Raw genomic sequence first — 16,256 nt, forward strand, 5'->3', positions numbered from 1 at the left:
GGAGGAGGGGGGGATTGGCTGGCACAACCCCCTCCTCCAGGCTGTGGCCCCTCAGAGGCCCTTGCCACGTCTGGCCGTGGTGATTAGGGCTCGCTGGCCAGGGCGAGGCAGAGCTCAGAGGGGCTGGTGCCAAGATAAGGCGCTATCAGGCTGGGCACACTCGGATCCCACTGGTCAAGGAGGAAAGATTCTGAGAGAGGTTTCACTTAATGCAGCTGCTTAGGAGCAAGAACTGTTTCGGTTTGATAACTTTGTATGTTGGGATAAACGTGCAGGCAGGTCCCATCTGTGCCTCTGGGCTGAGGAAATCCTCTGCAGTGATCTGCCCGGGGTTACAGCCACAGCTGAGGTTTGGGTGCCATCTCCACCTCCCTAAATTCAGTGGGTTAGGGTGACAGACACACAAGGTCCCATGGGTTTGGGGTGGTGAAGCAAACAGAGAAAGAAGCCCTGGGTGTCTCTGGAGCCCCCCCGGGACAGGCACCCTGTGCTGTGCAGCCCCAGCTGTGCATTCCCTTCGTCCAAACCCATCCTGGCCCCTCTGTGATCCTGCCCCAGGTTCTGGGATCAGAATGGACAATTCCTGGCAGGGCTTGGTGGAGCCTGGAGCTGAGCAGGGCTTTGATTCATGATCTAATTCTGAGGAGAGTGATTACACAGTCCCCTGTACTCTTTCTGGCAGCCAAATGCAGGCGAGAAATGGGTTATGTTCCCTGATTGTGGCGGTTCCTCAAAGCGAAGGCTGGCACTGGCACCTGCAGCCCAGAAATGTCACCCTGATAACGCTGGGGAGCTGCAGTGGGCGCCTGATTGTGGAACAGGAGCCCTCTGGTTTCAGGCCAAGCTGGCTGCAGATTGGTATTCCTGGCCAGGTCAGGAGAGGACCTGTTCCCCTGCCTGAGCCTCCTCCCCCTTACCCAGTTCTGGTGTGGAGTGGCATTTGGGGGGATCATTTAGGGAATTTCTTAGACCACTCACAAGGGATGTGTGGGAGGGCAGCAGTTGGAGCAAACTTCAGCCCTAATTTCCCTCCTGCAGGGGCCTCACTGGACTGGGATACTCCTCTGCTCCTTTGGGATCTTCCGAAGGATCTCGTTTCATGATGGAAACCCTTGATAAGGGGACATGAGCCTGCCAGGGACCAAGCTGAGATCCCTACCTGGCTCTGTGTCTCTTGTTGGAGAGCTGGGGCTCCCTGCCAGCCTGCTCTGTGTTCCTGGGGCTGGGCATGGCCCCTGTGTGGGGGCAGCCACAGAGTCAACCTAGAGCACCTTGGGCAGCATGGCCCCTGTCTGGCAATGCTGAGAAGTGGGCAGGTTCTGGGCAAGGCTCACCTTGAACAAAGGGTGTTGTTCAACACAGCTGAGTGAAAACACGTTGCATCTTACAACCTGAGAGCCACCCACGGCAGGACCAGTGGCCACTGCACCTGTGGCCTGTCAGCCTTCGCCTGTTGGCTCCAGTGGCCCATGGGCACCCGGTGGCCCAGCAGCAGGCAGAGCCCTGCCAGCGTGATGTTCTGCCTGGGACCATGCCCCTCACATGCTCCAAGGAGTGCAGGGCTGAGTGGGGACGTGGCTGCTGCTCCCTGCTCGAGCAGCTCTGGGCAGGGAGGCATCGATCAGACTCCTTCTTGGGAAGGAGGTACCTGACTCCTCCGGTGCTGGAGACGAAGCTTCTGGCAGGAGGAGCTGGCTCGAGTCGGGGTAGCAGAGCAGAGATCAGCACTGTGGCACAGGTCGGCCAGGAACATTTCGTTAAATGCTTGTCCCTCCCTCTTGCCAGCAGGGATTTGTGGGGAGCAGCCGTGCGGGACGTGGCCACAGCCGAGCTGCAGGTCAGCAGCCCCAGTCACCCTGCGGGTGCCAGGCTGGCGTTTAGGAGACCGTGACTGCGTTCCCTTGTCGATCCACTCCTTAATGTTTCCGGTATCGTTGAGTAGAAACAATCTGACCTCAGGGAAAAGAAATTAGCGGTGGCCTCAATTGCTTTGTGTTTTGTGTAAACAGCCTCACCGGCAGAACAACCCTCTCCTTCAGCCCAGAGAGACAACACGCTCTTGTCCGGCTGTTGGCTCCCCCGGGGCTGACACACACCTTCGACTCTTCCTATTTGCGTGACCCCAATTTCAGGATTTCGGACCGCAGTGAACCCGAGCGGGATTGTCTGGGGCAGCGGGAGGGGGAACTCGCGTCCCGGCAGCGGGACTGGGCTGCTCCAGGACACGCTGCTCCAGCACCACAGTCACAAACTCCGAGGAAATGTTTAAACCAGGGACGTTCCTCCGTCCCGGCTCCGGGGGACAGTCACAGCAGCCCCGGAGCCCCACGGGGGTGGCGGCAGGGAAGGGGCTGCCCTGCGGGGAGGGGACAGCAGGGAGCCCCTGGAGCAGCGGCAGCAGCGCGGATCCGGGTGGGCGCCGGGCGGTGACCCCGGCCTGGGAGGGGACATCTCGGCATCCCGGGGTGGTCGGGAGCGGTGCCGGGGCGCGGAGCGCTCGCCCGCTGCTCGCAGCCCGTGTCTGCAGTTGCAGACCGTCCCAGGTCGCTGCCCGGTGCGGTGTCGGAGCGTTGCCCCGGCCCGGTGCGGTGTCGGTGCGGTGTCAGTGCACTGCCCCGGCCCGGTGCGGTGTCGGTGCCCGGTGCGGGGCCGGTGGCGCAGCGCGGGCGGGGGGCGGCGGTCGCACGGGGGCGGGCCCGGGCGGGGCGGGGGCGGTGCTGCCGGGCGGGGCGGCGGCGGTGCCGGGGCCGGTGCTCGGGCCGGGTCTCGGCGGTCGGTCCCGGTTGCGGGGCGGCGGAGGCACCGGGTGCGAAGCTGCTCGGGAGCGGCCGCTCTGACCGCGCTTGAGCCGATGCTGGCAGCCGAGCCCGGCGCTGCCGGAGCCATGTCCCATCCCGAGGCGGAGCGGGCGGACAGCGGCTCCGCGCCGCAGCCGGAGCCGGAGCCGGCTCCGGGGCTCACCGGACGGGCCCCGCACCGTAGCCGCAGCCGGCGGCCCTCGGGGCGCGATTCCCGACGTGCTTCCTCCCGCTTCAACCGGCGGAGCTCGGCCGAGCTGGAGCTGCTGGGGTACCCGGCACCGGACGGGGGGAGCGGGGGCTCGCCGCCGCCGCCGGCCGCTGTCGGGCTCCGGGAACCCGAGGAGACGGAGAGCGAGGAGGTGGAGACGCGGGCGGTCGCCACCTCCCCCGACGGCCGGTTCCTCAAGTTCGACATCGAGATCGGCCGCGGCTCCTTCAAGACCGTCTACAAGGGGCTGGACACGGAGACCACCGTGGAGGTGGCGTGGTGCGAGCTGCAGGTACGGCCCCTGCCAGCGCCTCCGCCCCTGCCTGCCCCGGGGCAAGGGGCTCGAGAGGGGCACTTGGACCCTCTTCTGTCCAATTTTCCTGGCATGTGCAGCCCCCCCCGGCCCTGACCCTGCTGCCCACTGCTGTCTGCCTGCGTGCTGTGTGGGACCCACGGGGCACCTCCCCGGGCTGGATGGAGCCTGTGCCGGTGAGGGCAGGCACCCTCGAGCCTCCGCTTGTGCCACTCACTGCGGTGTCCCGCTGCAGCCGGGCCACAGCAGCAGGGCAGGGCAGGGACCCGCAGCTGACTGCAGGTGCCCCTCTCTGCCTTGCCCTGTGCCCATCACTGCCAGTGAGTGCCTCGGTGGTGCCTCGTGGGTCTGCTGGCCCGGACCCAGACTCCTGCTCAGTGCCGCCGCTCCTGGCCCTCCTGCTCATCACGTGCTGTTTTCCATTTGCTTTCTTGCTACCTGCCCTATGGAGCATGCCAGGGTGCCCAGGTTCTCGATGCCAGTCCCTGCTCTGGCGCTTTACAGGTGGATCTGAGGCTGAGCATCCCACTGTCTCTCTGGCAGTGCTCACCAGCTCGCAGCTTTCCCTCCAGGAGGACAGCGAGGGCAGCAGTGCCCTCTCTGCATGCTTGCCTGTGCTTGTGCTGGAGCTGCCTCCCAGGTTTGCTGTCAGCTGGGAGCAGGGTACGACATGACCTTGGTGCTCTCTGCCTGCTTGACCTTGGCTGAAGCAGTGTTCGTGGTCACCTGTGTGTGCTTTCTGTGATGCTGCCAGGGCCTCCCTGCTGGCAGCAGCTGGACCTGTGGTTCCAGGTCTCTGAGGAGCATCCCCATCTCCTCTCTGCTGCCACACTCCAGCTCTGTGGCTGTCCTGCAGCCTGACAGCAGGATGCTGAGAGCAGTGGTGACAGTGTTGCCTCCACAATGCCTTTGCCCACTCAAGTGCTTTTGAGGAACCTGATCTTGTGGAGGTGCCCAGGGAGATCTGTGCAGTGGGGCTGCTGCCTTTTCTCCTTGGAGCCCCTGGGGAGGGGCTTTGGTGAAGTCCAAAGTCTCCCACAGGCTCCTGAGCCTGGGATGGCTGCTGTGGTGGGAAGGTCCAAGTCCTTGTTGACACAGAAAAACGTGTCTTGCGAGTTTGTTGTCCTGTTCCTAAAAGCTCAGTGCAGTTGCAGGTAGCTGCCTGGGCTGGGTCCTTGGGGTGGCTGCAGCCCAGCAGAGCAAGAAGAAATCCTGGGAGACTGGCAGGTGGTTTCTAGAGGGGCTGACTGCGGCCTCTTAGTGAGGAAGGTGAAGATTTTCCCCATAGCCCCATGGGTTGCACAATTGCTTCAGTTGTTGAGAGTTCAGTTCAGAGCCAGCTCAGTTCTCCTGCCCTAACAAAGCCCCACAGCTCTGTCCAAATACCCCTGAGCTCTCTTGAGTCCTGTGCCCCTTCAGGTGGCAAGCACTGATTGGAACAGGCTCTCCTTTGCGAGCCCAGGGCCTTCCTTCTTTGGATGAGTCAGCTGTCCCCAGTGCTTCCCACTCAGCTGGCTTCGTGTCCCTCCCTGTGGGTCTCAGCCCCATGGCACAGCTGTGCCCCAGCTGCCCTGCCCTGGGGGCTGGCACGCACAGCAGGGCTGGCAGCATTCCCTGCACCCTGCTCTTCCCCGTGGCTTTGTGCAGGCAGTGCAGGTGTCTTGCGAGGGGATGAGCCTGCCCCATCTCAGGTGGAGGGGAAAAGGGAGTTGGGAAGCAAAATGCTTCCATCTCCCAGTCCAGCAGGCACGTGCTGGCCCCATTGCTGGTCCTGTGAGCCAGCCAGGCAGGAGTGGCAGAAGCCACTCACTGTCCCCTGGGGGTGGCTGGGGAGAGGCTGGGGTCAAGGCTGAGCTCCTGCCAGAGACCCTCCTGTGAGCATCCCACGGTGCTGAAGACCTGGCAGACCTGGCCCCTCTTGGCCTGCACCTTCCCCCAGGAGTGCAGGTCCCTGCTCCCACCCCGTGCCTGCCCCTGCAGCCCCTCTGCCCCAGCCCTCTCTGCTCCCCACCCAGTACTTGGCTCCATTCCACTTATTGCTCTTTATCCAGTGTCTCTTGTACCCAAATCTGTGTCCCACAAGGGGCTAAGAGCACAGACGTAGACATTTAGAAGTTTGTTTTTTTCAGCAATCATGCAAAGAATTGGACACTGTGACACAAATATGGGATTTGGAACCACAAATAAAATTGGTTGTGGTTCTGCCATTTTAAAAATAGCTTTGTCCTGTGCACTTCACAGTTCTCCTTCTATTGCCTTTCAATTCCAAATGAGTACTTAACCTCAGGCCTGACCTGTTCTGCACCAGAGAACCTGGTTCAGCTGCTGTGATGGATCCCAGTTCCAAACCCCAGCTCTCCCTGCTGTCCTTGCCCTGTCCTTCCCTCCTCAGAGCCTGGAGAAACAAGGGCTGGTTTTGCCTGTCTGCTGCCTTCCTGTGAGACCCCTCTGGGGACCTGCCCATGCCCGTCCCCTCTCCTGAACGCAGTGTCTGTCTGTCCTCCCGCCCGTGTCCACAGCCCCACTGTTTGTGCTTTCCAGCTTTAGCCTGGCACTATTTCTGTCGTAGGTGCTGCGGGAGGTGGGGAAAGAGGAAGCAGGGAGGAAACCAGAGGCCCAGAGTGGGGTCGGGCTGTAAATACCTGACTGTGCCATTTTCCTATGGAACCCCTTGGGGGTTCCCCAGTGGGCAAGGGCATTCTGGGCAGCAGGCACTGCTGTGCCTCCCCTGGCTCCGGTGCCCGGTTGGGCAGGTAACCTCAGCCAGCAGCCCTGGGGCTGCAGGGCACCTTGTGTGTGTGCTCACATGGCTGGCAGCACCACAAGCTCCTGCTCGGCAGGCCAGACCCACAGGGAGAGAAGTGAGGCGCTGGCACCCACTGCTGACACAGAGCTGGCTCCTCTTTGGGGGGCTCAGGACCTCCCTGTGGCTGTGGACACGGCTGGAGGGAGAGTGCTGGGCACATTCCAGCACCGGCTCTGTGCCCCACCATGGCATTGCTCTGAATGCCCCTCCAGAGTGCAAGTGTCAGTGCAGAGCTGGGGCCCTTAAGGGCTGCAGGAGCAGGACAGCCGAGCTGTGGGGATGGGAGAGCCCTGGGCGTGCTGCAGAGTGCACTGGGGACCAGGGACAGCCGAGCTGTGGGGATGGGAGAACCCTGTGAGCGCTGCAGAGTGCACTGGGGACTGGGGACAGCCGAGCTGTGGGGATGGGAGAGCCCTGTGAGTGCTGCAGAGTGCACTGGGGACTGGGGACAGCCTCCTGCCACAGAGACAACAGCCATCCTCGGCCACTCGGCCCCACCCTCGCTACTCCTGCACTGGCCTCAGCTCCTGCTGTTGGCTGTGCTGGGCTCCTCGGCAGCCAGCTCCTGGCTCACAGGACGGGCTGGACCATTTCCACCCAGCTCCTCATGGTCCCCCCGCCACCACCCCCAGAATCCTCCTCCTCCACCGTGTGCGAGGGCTGTTAGGAGAGGACACGGTGTGCCCATGCTGTGTGCCCCGTCTGTGCTGGCAGCCCTTTCTGCCCTGCCCTTCCTGGTGCTCCTCCAGCCAGGCTGGGCTGTGATGCCCACACTCCACAGCAGAGTATCAGCACGCACAGGAGTGGGAGCTGCTGCTGTTTTGGTCATGTGGAAGGAGCCCAGCAGCCCTGGCACAGGCTTGGGGGACACGCTTGGCTCCTCCAAACCTTACTCCAGGCCCTCTGGGAGAGGTGACTCTGGGGTTCTGCCTGGAATTGGGCATGGCACAGTGAGGGCTGTGCTGGCACAACTGCTCCAGCTGGGGTCCACTCTCTCTGAGCTGGGAGAGCTGTGGCCACCCCTGACTCCCCACCTGCCCCAATTCACAGCCCAGGTCAGCCTCCTCATGCCTTGGCAGGTTTGTGGGGTGCAGTGGACACCTCTTGGTGGGGAGGAGGGGGCCAGCAGGGTGATGGTGGCAGTGGCACTGGGCAGGGAAGCTGGTGTGTGCTGCTGGCCATGCAGGGGTTCGGGTGATGTTTTCCTCCTTCCATATGAAAGGTCCCATTCATGCCGCTGCAGCAGGCTCAGGTTCTCGTCTGGGCTGAGCCTGTCCCTGAGCATGTATTAAATGAGGGGGGATTATGGAGCAGCTCCAGCCAAGCCATGGGGACGCCTGTGATGCAATGAAAATATTACGAAAGCTGACGGCGCTGATGGATGGTGGCCACTGGCCAAGGGGCTGAGCACAGCTCTGGCAGCTCTGGTGGTGGGAGCTCTGAGGCAGCTCCAGTTTCCTTGGCCTCTGAATGTGGGCTGGGCAGGGGTCCCAGCTCGGAGGCCCCCAGGCTCTGCAGGACCTCAGGCTGTGGTGTTGTTGTCACTGCTCCTGCTCCTGCCCAGGGCTGAGCACTCCCAGCTGCTGCTCTCGGGGCTGGACGTGGCTCCTCCAGCTCTGGCCAGTCAGCTCCCCTCTTCCTGCACCCCGGGGCTGTGTCCCTTCAGGGTGAGGGGGCTGTCCCCTCCGCTGGCCCCTGCCCCAGCTGCAGTCAGCACCCTCGGCTTGTGTTTCCACTTTAATTAACTCGAGCAGGAGGAACATGGAAAAACCTGGGCTGGAGCCTCCCCCGCCTGCTTTCCCCAACAAAGGCCTCATTGAGGCCACACAGAGCCCAGCGCTGATGGTGCCCCAGTGGGGGCAGAAGAGCCATGGCCATGGGGTCTGCACAGGGCAGGATGGCAGCAGAGCCCCCACGTGTCCCCTCCAGCTGGGGTTCCCTGTCCTGAGGCAGCGTGGTGGGCTCCAGCTGGGGTTCCCTGTCCTGAGGCAGCGTGGTGGGCTCCAGCTGGGGGCTGTGAGGGGAGTGGGGATGGGTGGCCCCGGCACAGGGCAATGGGGAACTGTGTGGGGTCCTCAGTGCCCTGTCTGCACCCACACAGAGCGGTGGGCTAGTGTGTGACCACAGCCCAGGGTGGCCCCAGCCACGTGTGTGCCACTGTGCTGGGGGACAGCAGGTCTGACCCGAGCTCTGTGCTGGGGACACAAAAGCCTCCTCTGCATGGAGTGGGGAGGGGGACGTGAGGGTCCTTTGCAGCCAGGGCACCCCCTGAGCTCGGCAGGAGCCCGTGTGCCCTCCTCACACCCTCACTGGCTCCCACAGACGCGGAAGCTGTCCAAGACAGAGCGGCAGCGCTTCAGCGAGGAGGTGGAGATGCTGAAGGGGCTGCAGCATCCCAACATCGTCCGCTTCTACGACTCCTGGAAGTCAACCATCAAAGGCCAGATCTGCATCGTGCTGGTCACGGAACTCATGACGTCCGGCACCCTGAAAACGTGATTGGGGCGTGAGGGGAGGGAGCAGGGTCCCTGCTGAGACGCTCTTTGTTGCTTGCCTTGTGCCCACATGGGCTTGGCATGGCAATAGGAGGAGGGCGGGCTGGAGCCAAGGCTGGGGCACGAGTCCCAGCCCCACAGGTCTGAGCCCTGTTTGTCCCCACCAGGTATTTGAAGCGCTTTAAAGAGATGAAGCTGAAGGTGCTGCAGCGCTGGAGCCGGCAGATCCTCAAGGGTCTGCATTTCCTGCACACTCGCTCGCCCCCCATCATCCACCGCGACCTCAAGTGTGACAACATCTTCATCACGGGCCCCACGGGCTCCGTCAAGATTGGGGATCTGGGCCTGGCCACGCTCAAGCGAGCCTCCTTTGCCAAGAGTGTCATAGGTGGGGCTCGGGGGAGCTGTGGGGGCTGCAGGGGTGGGCATGGAGGGGGTCCTGAGCTGCACCACTGCCCCCAGGCACCCCTGAGTTCATGGCGCCCGAGATGTACGAGGAGAAGTACGACGAGGCTGTGGACGTCTACGCCTTTGGGATGTGCATGCTGGAGATGGCCACCTCAGAGTACCCCTACTCGGAGTGCCAGAACGCCGCCCAGATCTACCGCAAGGTCACCTCGGTGAGGGCCCGGCCCCGGCTGGCGTGGTGCTGCTGGCTGACCCCACGGGAAGGGCAAGGGGCTGAGGGATGCTCAGCTGGAGCTGCCAGGCCTTGCTGCTGTCAAAATGTGGTGCTGTGCAGGTTGTGTGAGTGGCTAAGATAGTCTGGGCAGAGAGGGGTTGCTCTGCCAGGCTGTGGAGCTGTGGGTGGTGGTGGTGGTGGTGGTGGGGCCGTGGCTTGGCCAGACCCCACATCCTGGCTCTGCACCAGCCACTGCCAGGGCGTTAATGGGGTGGAACGGGAGCAGTCTGCTCGGTCACCCTGGCCCGGGGCACTGCAGCTGCCCTGACTGGTCATGGCCGGCTCCTGCCAGCTCCTGCCTGGTGGGGTGGAAACTCAGAGCCCTGGGGCATCCTGGCCCATGCAGCCACACATGGCCTGGCCACAGGAGCCACTGCAGAGCTCCTGGGGGCCTGGGCTGGCTGTTCCCTGGGCCCTGGGAGCCCACGCTGTGGCAGGTTAGCACAGGAGGGGCTCACTCTCATCACCCCCAGGGCCTGAAGCCCAGCAGCTTCTACAAGGTGAAGGTGCCAGAGCTGAAGGAGATCATTGAAGGCTGCATCCGCATGGACAAGAACGAGAGGTGGGGGCAGAGCGGGGCTGGGTGGGAGGGTCCCCCCTGGCCCCGAGCCCGTGCTGAGCTGTGCCCTCTGCAGGTACACCATCCAGGACCTGCTGGAGCATTCCTTCTTCCAGGAGGACACAGGGGTGCACGTGGAGCTGGCTGAGGAGGACGATGGAGTCAAGTCAGGGCTCAAGCTCTGGCTGCGCATGGATGACACAAAGAAGCTGCATGGCAAATACAAGGACAACAATGCCATCGAGTTCCTCTTTGAGCTCTACAAGGACGTGGCAGAGGAGGTGGCTCAGGAGATGGTGGGTACAGAGATGGGGGAGCCCTGGGCGCTGTGGGGTCCCTACACCCCGAAGTGACAAGCTGCCTCCTGTGCAGGTACTCCTGGGCTTTGTCTGTGAGGCCGACTACAAGCTGGTGGCCAAGGCGGTGCGGGACCGTGTGGTGGCCATCAAGCGCAAGCGGGAGAAGCTGAAGCGCGCCCAGGACGCGCCATCGCCCGCAGAGCCCGAGCAGCCGCCAGGGGTCCTGCGGCTGCTGGAGGAGCTCAAGTCGCCGCTGCCACCCGGGGCCTCCGCGCCTGCCCTGGCCACCCCCGGCTCTGGGGACTCTGCCTTCAGCAGCACCTTCCCTCTGGAGCCTGAGGAGCCCGAAGCTGACCAGCACCAGCACTTTACCTACCGGCACACCAGCTACTCCTCCGCCACCTGTGCGTGGGCACCAAGGGGGCACCAGCGGGGTGGCCGGCAGGGGACCTGGAGGGGGAGGCGGGTGCGGGGTCCGCCGGCTTCTCCCGGCCCCGCAGCCCTTTCCCAGCTGCCCAGCCAGGGAAGGGATGGTGGCTTCAGTTCATGCTAGCCCTCCTCCACAGCCGACTGTGAGACGGATGGGTACCTGAGCTCCTCTGGCTTCCTGGACTCCCCGGATCTGGCCCATCGCAGCTTCGTGGCAGTGGACCCCACCAGCCCGCCGCCCACCCGGCCCGTGCGCTGCTTCCCCACGGTGAGCACGGCCCCGCGGGCGGGGGCTCAGGGCAGCCGCGGCACCGGCTCACGCCGCCCTCTCCCCGCAGAGCATCGCGGTGCAGACGGAGCGCTTGCCCTCCGCCAGCGGCTTCTCCTCCTCGGTGGACAGGTGAGGCCGGGGGCTCGGGCAGGGGCGGCACAGGGAGTGCGGTGCTTGGGAACGGCCGTGCTGATGCTCCGGAGCTGGGGCTTCCCGCAGCTACACCTCAGATGTGGCCTCGGGCATGAGTGACGGCTGTGAGGGGCTCTCGGCCAGCGAGCAGAGCACAAAGCTGCCTCCCAAGAGAGCCTCGGGGAAGCTGCTGCGGCGCCGAGCTCGGTCCAGGCTGCGCATCACCAACGTGAGTGCCACAGGTGCCAGGGAGGTGCCAGGCAGGTGCCAGGTGGGTTCTCCTGGGCTGAGCCAGCCCTGCCGCCCGCAGATCTCCGACAAGAGCGACCGAGTGGTGGAGTGCCAGCTGCAGACCTACAACAACAAGATGGTGACCTTCAAATTCGACCTGGATGGAGACAACCCAGAGGAAATCGCAGCTGCCATGGTGAGAGCGGGGTGAGGGTGGAGGTGGGGTCTGCCTGGCCGGGCTGGGTGCTGAGCAGCCCCTCCACCCTCAGGTCCACAATGAGTTCATCCTCAAGTCAGAGCGGGACAGCTTCATCAGCCGGATCCGGGACATCATCCACCGTGTGGAGACCCTGCTGCGCAAGGACGGGCGCAGCGGCACCGAGCTGCCCAAGGGCCCCGAGGCTGAGAGTGCTGTGGGCAGCCCTGTGAGTGCCAGCCTGGCCCTGCCAGCGCTGGGGAAGCTGCTGCTGCTGCTGCTGAGCATGGCTTGGGATGCTGCCTGGCCCCAGGGAGTCCAGGGTGGGGAGGGCTGGGGTGCAGGGTCATCCTGCGGTCACTTGCCCACTCCTGCTGGCCCCCGCTCCTGTGACAAGTCAAGGTGCTCCCCAGCCCAGAAGAGTCTGCAGCTCCTGTTGCCACAGGTGGTGGGACCAGGGTGGGGCCCAGCAGGGGCTTGGCACAGCCTGGCTGGAGCCTCTTCCCCAGTGCCGGGCTCAGCTCATCCTTCTCGCAGGTGGACCTGCAGCTGCAGGGGCTCTCGCGCTCCATCTCCTCCTCATCCTCGCTCAGCGGTAAGTCTGTGCCCTTGTGCAGGCCCTTCCTGTCTCCCCAAACCCCATGCAGGGCAGGTGATGGCCTCAGAGGACATGTCCTGCCCTGGCTGAGCCTGGCTGTCCCCCCTGTGTGTGCCACAGACCTGAGCTGCACCAGTCCCAGCCTCTCTGTCCAGTCCCCTGTCCTGCCGCTGCTGAGCCGTTCCCCATCAGAGACCAACCTGGCCAGTCCTGTGGAGCCCCTGGCAACCACAGTGCCACTAAGGTCCCCCACAGGTACCAGTGCTGGCAGGGCAGGCACGTTCATGGCCCTGGGGCTGCCAGCTGCTGGCTGGCTGCAGTCTCTGGGTGCCTGGGCAGGGTAAGAGATGGTCCTGGGGGGCTCCTCCTGATGCTTCTCTCCCTGCAGGCTCAGCTTCGGTGACTCCCTCCTGGCTCACGTCATCACCAGCACTGACACCAACTCTGACTCCCCAGAGGACCCCAGGGCCTGTCCCCCCAGCCCTGCCCCAAGCCCTCCTGTCCCCCCAGCCTCTCCCCACATCCCCTGTTCCCTCTGAGCCCAGCAGTCCCCTGAGCCCCTCTGTGACCAGCACACCCCTGTCCCCCACTACCCCCCTCTTGTCCCTGGCCAATGTCTTCTCTCTGGCAGTGATGACCGTGGCCCACACTGTCTCCTCCATTGCCAGCTCAGGTGGGCACCTCTACCCACTGCCACGGCCACAGAGCCTTGTCCTGGATGCCCCACGCTTTGTGTACCCTGACCCCAGCAGCACAGACAAGCCAGTCCCGCCTGGCAGTGGGATCCTGCAGTCAGTGGGCGCTGATGTCCCCACTGCCGGGGTGCCCACGTCCTCCCTGCCCCTGGCACCAGCCCCAGCGTGCCCCACTGGCAGTGAGGCCGTGGGGAGCCCTCTGCCGTTGCTGAGCACATCCACACCTGGGAGTGCAGAGGGCAGCACGGTGAGTGTGGGTGTGCAGGGGCTGCTCCAGGTGGAGCTCAGTGTCAGGAGGGCTGGGTGGATGCTGCAGGGGCTGCACTGGGATGGGATGGAGCCTCATGGCTTGTGGAGCCACTGGGATGCAGGGAGGGCTGAGGGGGTGGCAGATCCAGGGCACGGAGGAGAGGACAGGAGATGTGGCAGGACCCGGGGTGGGGCAGCTGATGCTACTCAGGTGCCCACAGGTGCTGCCCGGTGCCCCCAAGCCCAGCCACTCTCTGATCATCTCGGAGGCACCAGCCCCCAGCGTGCCCAAGGCACAGCTCTCGCCCATCAATGAAGGTAAGGCGGGGCAGGGCCAAGGCTGTGCCGTGTGCCTGTGCCAGGGCACCGCAGTGCCCCGGGCAGCCCATGTGCCCTGAACCCCACCGGCTGCCCCTGTCTCCAGCAGAAGCCAAGCCCCAGGTCCTGGGCCGGTTCCAGGTGGTACCAGCCAAAGACCTGGCTGTGACCTCTCTGGCGCTGGGCAGCAGTGACGGGGAGCAGCACGGCACGGAGGCGGCAGCCAGCGGCTCCCCGCCGCCCGCCGTGCCTGACACAAGCCGCAGCTCAAGCAGCGACTCGGATGTGGCGCTGGAGGCAGTGCAGCGGGACCCCAAAGCTGAGGAGGTGTCAGCCGAGGGCGGCGCGGTGCCTGCGGCGCCACTGGGGAGCGACCCAGGGGACGGCCCTGGGGAGGTGAGCACAGAAAACGTGCCGCAGGCCGTGCTGAGCCAGGTGTGGCTGAGCTACTCCCGCAGCTTGTCCTACGTGAGCAGCGATGACACTGAGAGCGAGGACGAGGAGATCTGGGAGGAGCTGCAGAACCTGCGCCAGAAGTGAGCAGGGGGTTGGGCTGCACCGACAGGTGATCCCACCCAGCCCGGGTGCGAGTTCACCGTCCCTGCCCCGAGCCCCCGCTGCCAGCCCTGTGTTCTCCCCAGGCACCTGGCCGAGGTGCAGCAGCTGCAGAGCGCCCAGAAGAAGGAGATCGAGGAGCTGTACCTGCGCATGGGGAAGCAGCCGCCGCTGGGCATCGTCTCGCCCGCCGCGATGCTGTCCAGCCGCCAGCGCCGCCTCTCCAAGGGCAGCTTTAACCCCTCCCGCCGCAACAGCCTGCAGCGCCTGGAGCTGGGGCAGCCCGCAGGTGCCAGCCCCGCTCCCCGCTCTCTCCGGGGCACCCGGCCCGGGGGGGCTGCAGGACAGGGACCCCCGGGCTGCGCTGCACAGCCCCGTGCCCTCACTCGCTCCTGTCCCGCAGGCATCATGCGCCGTAACTCGCTGAGCGGCAGCAGCACCGGCTCGCAGGAGCAGCGCCTCAACAAGGGCGTGACCTTCGCCGACGACCTCGGGCGCATGGTAAGGGCAGGGGCGGACCCGGCGGCGCTCCCGGCCGATCCCGCGGCGCTCCCGGCTCACGGCTGCTTCTCTCCCCAGTAGCTGGCCGGCCAGGAGTGATTTCTGAACTACCTCATCCAAGTGCCTGCTGCCCCGGGGGGGCAGAGCTCCCGCAGCTCCCAGAGGGCAGTGCCAGCCCTGGAGAGCCCGGAGTCCCTGCTCCCCTTGGCAGGGACGCCGTGCGAGTGCTGGCCTGTCCCACAGGGGTCTGCCCGCTGTCCCCAGCCCCTCTTCTGGAGGACACGTGCCAGGTGTCTCCGTCCTTCGTGGCTGCGAGGAGCTGAGCCTGCCCTGAGGCCCCCGGCTTGTCCCAGCCCTGGCACCGCCTCAGCCCCGCGCCAGAGCCCGCCCACCCTGCGGAGCGGCCCGAGCTCCCTGCTGGAGCACGAGGATCCAGGAGCACTTTCTTATGAATTGGTGTTGGGAAAGTGTTTTCATAAACATGGATTGGATACAAACTGGGTCTGTGTGTGTGTCTGTCGGGCAGGACGCGTGGCTGCTTGCCTCACTGTGTGACAACAAAGAGCAAACGAGAAAATCCCCCCTCAGCAGGCCCTGAGCAGGGTGAGATCTGAGCTGGGCTCAGCCTGGGAGATGCCTGACAAGGGGCACTGACGCGGTCTCCAGTGAGAGGATTTATTGTGGGGAGTGGTGGGACCAGGGCGCTCCTGTCCTTCCCGCGGGCACGGCCCCGGCAAAGGCCGCGGGGCGGGCTCTGCCCTGCCTGCGGGGAGCCCCCGGGGCCTTCCGCTGGCCAAAGCAGAGCACGGGGCAGGCCCGAGCCCCTCGGGCGCATCTGCCTCGAGGCCCGTCCTGCCTGGCGAGGGCGGCAGCTCAGTCCCGGGCCGGGCCGGGCCGGGCGCTCCCCGCTCAGCTTGCGGCGCCCTCGGTTCGCGCCCGGGCCCGCGCCCGCGCCGCCTCCGCCTCCTGCTCCAGCTCGTCCAGGAACCGCTCCTGCGACACCGAGTAGAAGGTGTAACCGTCTGCGGGGGGTATTAAGGAAAAGCTGCGGGCGCGGCCCCGGAGACCCCCGGCCCCACCCCGCCCCGGCCTCGAAGGATACAGATGCCGAATGTCACCGCGCCGATGCCGAGCGCCAGCAGCACGTTGCGGCTGCGGAGCCGGCGCTGCAGGACGCGCTGGCGCTGGGCGAACTCCACCTGCGCCATGAGGCGGCGCTGCTCGGGGCTGAGCCCCGGTTCCCGAGCCGGGTCGATCCGCCGCGCGAACGCCGCCTCCCCGGGCTCCCCGGGCGCCGCCATCTTCCCCCGCCGTCTCCGCGCGGCGTCGTGACGCCACATCCGGCGGGGGGCGCTGGCCAATCGGAGGGCCCGGGCGGCGCGTGGCTTCGAGGCGTTGGCTGAGGCCCAGCGCGTGCCGGCCCCGCTGATTGGCGGAGCGGGGGTCACGTGACGGGAACGGCGCTCAAGCCCTGCCCCGGCCGGAGCGGGGCTGGACCGGGGCCGGGCTGGACCGAACCCCGGGACCTGCCCGAACCCCCCCGGGGCCTGCCCGAACCCCCCCGGCCCTGCCCGAACCCCCCCGGGGCCTGCCCGAACCCCCCCGGCCCTGCCCGAACCCCCCCGGGGCCTGCCCGAACCCCCCCGGGGCCTGCCCGAACCCCCCCGGGCCTGCCCGAACCCCGGGACCTGCCCGAACCCCCCCGGGGCCTGCCCGAACCCCCCCGGGGCCTGCCCGAACCCCCCGGGGCCTGCCCGAACCCCCCCGGGGCCTGCCCGAACCCCCCCGGGCCTGCCCGAACCCCGGGGCCTGCCCGAACCCCCCGGCCCTGCCCGAACCCTCGGGGCCTGCCCGAACCCCCGGCCCTGCCCGAACCCCCCCGGGGCCCGCCCGAACCCCCCGGGCCTGCCCGAACCCC

At 65.7% G+C, this 16,256-nt stretch overlaps 2 protein-coding genes across 3 annotated transcripts; one reads left to right on the forward strand and one right to left on the reverse strand.

Moving 5' to 3' along the window:
• The first annotated feature begins 2,723 nt into the window (after positions 1-2,723).
• Positions 2,724-14,835, forward strand: WNK4 (WNK lysine deficient protein kinase 4). Of its 2 annotated transcripts, none has more exons than XM_063403886.1 (20): positions 2,724-3,301; positions 8,451-8,623; positions 8,791-9,011; positions 9,086-9,243; positions 9,779-9,867; positions 9,941-10,160; positions 10,237-10,567; positions 10,730-10,860; positions 10,931-10,992; positions 11,083-11,224; positions 11,306-11,422; positions 11,496-11,651; positions 11,960-12,017; positions 12,141-12,275; positions 12,409-12,962; positions 13,186-13,282; positions 13,389-13,818; positions 13,924-14,126; positions 14,241-14,338; positions 14,417-14,835. In XM_063403886.1, the coding sequence occupies exons 1-20, from the start codon at positions 2,852-2,854 to the stop codon at positions 14,417-14,419; spliced, it is 3,828 nt and encodes a 1,275-aa protein (XP_063259956.1). In that variant the 5' UTR covers positions 2,724-2,851; the 3' UTR covers positions 14,420-14,835. The 2 variants fall into 2 exon arrangements, with proteins under 2 accessions (XP_063259956.1, XP_063259955.1); XM_063403885.1 differs by having other exon boundaries at positions 14,420-14,835.
• A 164-nt stretch (positions 14,836-14,999) lies between these two features.
• On the reverse strand, positions 15,000-15,693 carry LOC134553884 (cytochrome c oxidase assembly factor 3 homolog, mitochondrial). Its single transcript, XM_063404014.1, has 2 exons — positions 15,441-15,693; positions 15,000-15,360 (listed from the first exon to the last, which is right to left on the reverse strand). The coding sequence occupies exons 1-2, from the start codon at positions 15,676-15,678 to the stop codon at positions 15,248-15,250; spliced, it is 351 nt and encodes a 116-aa protein (XP_063260084.1). The 5' UTR covers positions 15,679-15,693; the 3' UTR covers positions 15,000-15,247.
• Between the last annotated feature and the right edge of the window lie 563 nt (positions 15,694-16,256).

Source organism: Prinia subflava, chromosome 8 (genome assembly GCF_021018805.1).
Source record: "Prinia subflava isolate CZ2003 ecotype Zambia chromosome 8, Cam_Psub_1.2, whole genome shotgun sequence".
Classification (NCBI taxonomy): domain Eukaryota; kingdom Metazoa; phylum Chordata; class Aves; order Passeriformes; family Cisticolidae; genus Prinia; species Prinia subflava.

What these genes read in the sequence shown, in the direction of transcription:
- WNK4 (XM_063403885.1), top strand. Translation starts at nt 2,852, where the DNA reads ATGCTGGCAGCCGAGCCCGGCGCTGCCGGAGCCATGTCCCATCCCGAG. An exon ending in ACGTCCGGCACCCTGAAAAC is followed by an intron (nt 8,624 to 8,790) that starts GTGATTGGGGCG and finishes TGTCCCCACCAG; the next exon opens with GTATTTGAAGCGCTTTAAAG. An exon ending in TTCTCCTCCTCGGTGGACAG is followed by an intron (nt 10,993 to 11,082) that starts GTGAGGCCGGGG and finishes GGCTTCCCGCAG; the next exon opens with CTACACCTCAGATGTGGCCT.
- LOC134553884 (XM_063404014.1), bottom strand. Translation starts at nt 15,678, where the DNA reads ATGTGGCGTCACGACGCCGCGCGGAGACGGCGGGGGAAGATGGCGGCG. An exon ending in CGCGGTGACATTCGGCATCT is followed by an intron (nt 15,361 to 15,440) that starts GTATCCTTCGAG and finishes TACCCCCCGCAG; the next exon opens with ACGGTTACACCTTCTACTCG.